The 3792-nt window shown below is 30.0% G+C and overlaps 1 protein-coding gene across 1 annotated transcript; it reads left to right on the forward strand.

Annotated features, from left to right (window-relative positions):
- The first annotated feature begins 1396 nt into the window (after positions 1-1396).
- Positions 1397-2631, forward strand: LOC120092860 (probable ubiquitin-conjugating enzyme E2 25). Its single transcript, XM_039051093.1, has one exon. It carries the CDS (start codon positions 1601-1603, stop codon positions 2528-2530), a length of 930 nt encoding a protein of 309 aa, XP_038907021.1. The 5' UTR covers positions 1397-1600; the 3' UTR covers positions 2531-2631.
- The last annotated feature ends 1161 nt before the right edge of the window (positions 2632-3792 follow it).

The raw sequence follows: 3792 nt of genomic DNA on the forward strand, positions 1-3792 counted from the left end.
TTGTTTCTGAATCACTAGACATTTAATCAAAGTAGAAAAATCTCATTTGATTAGAATTATAAAGTTCTTTTAAAATTTTAAATTAATGTCCAGATTCAAAAGGTCCTTCCCAACGGTAAGTTGCAGCTACATCCATGACAACAGCTTCATTTAAAACATGTTTGCTATTTTTAGAGAGAATCATTTCTACCCCAAAAAGTAACAATAGCATTTTTATTATTTTGATCAATTTGTTTGCTTGATTTAAATATATATTCACTTTTCTAAGAATAATATGTAAAAGGTAAAGATTAATTTATACACATAAACGTCAAAGTGCGCATTAACTCGACATCTTAGATGTGTTAATGACCATTAAATTTGTGGTTCAAATCTCTCATCCTTATTATATTAGAAAAAATTATACCTATAAACTTATTACTTCAAACTTCAAATTAATAACTATATAATCTAAAACTCTAAACTTTCATAATTAAATCAATTTAGTTATTCTTTTAAAATTTCGCTTTTAGTAATGGTGATCGGAGAAAATGCTAAAATCAAATGGATAACATCAATTTTTTGTTTTTTATTAAAATGGGTAATTTTTCATTTTTTTTCCTATGTTTTTTCAAATTACTTAGAAAAGATTATGTCATGGTTTTTCTTTTTTAGTTAGTTCGGTGAGATTTGGAAAGAAATTTAATTTTATTAGATAATTTGAGTTGATTTTAAATGAAAATAATTATAAATTATTAGTTTGAGATAAGCGATAGAATATCAAAAGGCTTAAAAGGTATATAGATTAATTTTCTTTTCAATATAAAAGTTGAATGATAATTCTTTTAATTAAACATCTAAGGAAGAAAATTTTAGAAAATAGCACGTGATATCTTTAAAATTAGATTCTTACATTTTGTTTTCTATTTTTTATTTTTTAAAATTAAGCTTATATTCTTTCAAATTCTTACCATGATTTGGATATATATGTACAATAGTTGACTTTTTAGCCAAAATTAAAAAATAAGCAAACTTTTAAAAACTGTTTTTTAATTTTCAAATTTTAACTTTTAAAAATTCAATAATTACCAAATATGACCTAAAATTCACAATTCTATTTTTTTTTTTAAATTGAATATTAATTTTGATATTGAATAAATATATTAAGATGGAGAGTTAAAACGGTCACTTACTACATACCATTTCAAGTCACAACACAACGACATTATTCTAGAGCTTTTGCACGTAACAAAATAAATGGAAAAGTTTCCGTGATTTAGCAAAAGACATTCTATTTTTTCTACTATTATTATTATTATTTTCAATTCGACCTTTTTTTTTTAAAAAAATAAAATAAAATTCATAAAACAGTAAAAAACAATTTATATACATTTAAAAAATCGTCCCGGTGATTCCTTTTTAGTCCATAAATAGCCATTGGACATTTGGTACTAAACTGACTCCTTTTCGAGACACCGCCAGAACGATTAGTTTGTTTTTCCGTCACTTTCTTAAAACGACACTTCCTCCGTCGTTTTGAACAAAGGAATCTCATCTTTTATTCTCCCCTCTTCAGTTAATCATCTCTAAAAAAAATTAAAAAACAAACAAACAAACAAACATGTCTTCTCCTTCGTCTTCTCCTCTCTGTTATTCACACGACGGCGAAGACAAACACCCCGCCACCGAAGACGGCGGTGACGAACCTAACGGATCGCCACCGCCAACGCCGTTCTCCTTCAAACAGTTCGATATCGTCAGCGACTACTCCGATCACCATTACGCCGATTCAAACCTCTTCGCGAACTGCATTGGATCGGATGTCTCAAAGAAGATCATGCGAGAATGGAAGATTCTCGAAAGAAATCTTCCGGAATCGATTTTCGTTCGTGCTTACGAAGAGAGAATCGATCTTCTACGAGCAGTAATCGTAGGTCCAGCCGGAACTCCATATCACGACGGATTGTTCTTCTTCGACCTAGCTTTCACCTCGGACTATCCGAATAGTCCTCCGATGGTGTATTACCATTCCTACGGACTACGATTAAACCCTAACCTATACGAAGACGGCTACGTGTGCTTGAGTTTGATAAACACCTGGGATGGAAAAGAAGAAGAGCGATGGAATCCAGCGATTTCGACAGTTTTACAGATTTTAATATCGATTCAAGCGCTGGTGTTGAATGAGAAGCCGTATTTCAACGAACCGGAACTGGAAGAGGAGGTGGAAGCGGAGATTTACTCAGATGCATACAATAAGGAAGCGTACTTGTTCTGTTGCAAGATGATGATGAGATTGATGAAGAATCCGCCGAAGAATTACGAGGAGTTTGTGAAGAATTACTTTGGGGAGAAAGGGAAAGGGATACTGGCGGCGTGTAAAGCTTACTCCGACGGCCGTGTTAGGGTTGGGAGGTTCAATGAAAAGGAGAATAGTGAAAGTGAAAGTGATGATTGTAACAGAGCGGAGGTTTCTGCCATTTTTAAGGCGTTAATGGAGAAGATGCATCGGGATCTGCACGCAGCTTTCCTCCTCTTCTGCACCATCTAGAGGGTACGAACTAAGCCAACTAGTGAAATTGTCCCCCCCCTCTTTTTTTTTAAATTACTTAATTTAAGGAAGTCAAATACAGAAAATATTTTGGGTGTGAAGATAATTTGAAAGGAACATTGACTTATTATTTTCTTTTTTTTTTCCTTGTTAAATTAGTTAGTTTTTTTAATAAAAAAAAACCTTGTTTCAAAAGTTACTTTGATGACATGAAAATCGAGATCTAAACACCATTAACTGTTTTAAGAATTAATATTCATCGAACAATCATTAAGTAACATTATAAGGAGAAAAAATGTGGTGGTGTTAAAGTGAGTTTAGTTAGACGGTAATTGATATGGTGTTTCTCCTAAAAAGTCAAAATTCGATCCTCATCTATGGAAAAAAACGAAAAAAAAATGTTACTTAGAAAATAAATGATAAAATTTAGAGGTATTTTTTACCATATTCTTCCAAAGTTACAAAATTACTTTGGAACAAAATTCAGGATTTGAGATGGTGTGATAGTATAGACTACTCAATATTCATCGACAATATAAATATCTAAAATATTTATTGAAGGTGAAGGAAAACATTGCATTTTTTCAGAAGGAAAAAAGAAAGGATATTTTTAAAATAAATGAAAAGATTTGGGAGTTTATATGTTGTTGAACCTAAATATCTAATAAATAGAGAACTTTTGAAGAATATGTTATTAAGTTAGAAATAAAGGAAGATAAAGTACTGAAATAAGATTTGAAAAGTTTTGAGACAAAATTTATTTATTTAAAAAAAAAATTTAAACAAAATATATGAATATAAAAAAGGGGTGCAATATTTAGAAGTGGTTCTTTCTAGAAGTGGTAAATTTTAGATGTATATATGCAAAATTAGATACTATTTCATTAAAAAGGGTTAGAAAGTACAGTTCCAACTTTCAAGTATGTGCTAACTGCTAAACGTGCCATGTGATTTGAAATAAATAAATAAATAAATAAATAAATATATTATTATTATTATTATTATTATAAAAAATATTTTTTTTTTTTAAAAAAAACAAGACACTTCACAAAGCGTCTCTTGCGGCCAAAAATAAAGTGATGACTAAGGGCCAATAGGTCAATGATCCACATGGTCATTGTCAAAATTATATTTATTTTCCATTATTTTATATAGAAAAAGAACATGACCAAAATATTTTGAAAATCGTTGTGAATTATTATTGCTATGTGATTGATATTAACATAAGAAGTGATTATTTTTGGCGTTTGTTTGGTTTGGAA

This window comes from Benincasa hispida, chromosome 12, assembly GCF_009727055.1.
Source record: "Benincasa hispida cultivar B227 chromosome 12, ASM972705v1, whole genome shotgun sequence".
Taxonomy (NCBI): domain Eukaryota; kingdom Viridiplantae; phylum Streptophyta; class Magnoliopsida; order Cucurbitales; family Cucurbitaceae; genus Benincasa; species Benincasa hispida.

What these genes read in the sequence shown, in the direction of transcription:
- LOC120092860 (XM_039051093.1), top strand. Translation starts at nt 1,601, where the DNA reads ATGTCTTCTCCTTCGTCTTCTCCTCTCTGTTATTCACACGACGGCGAA.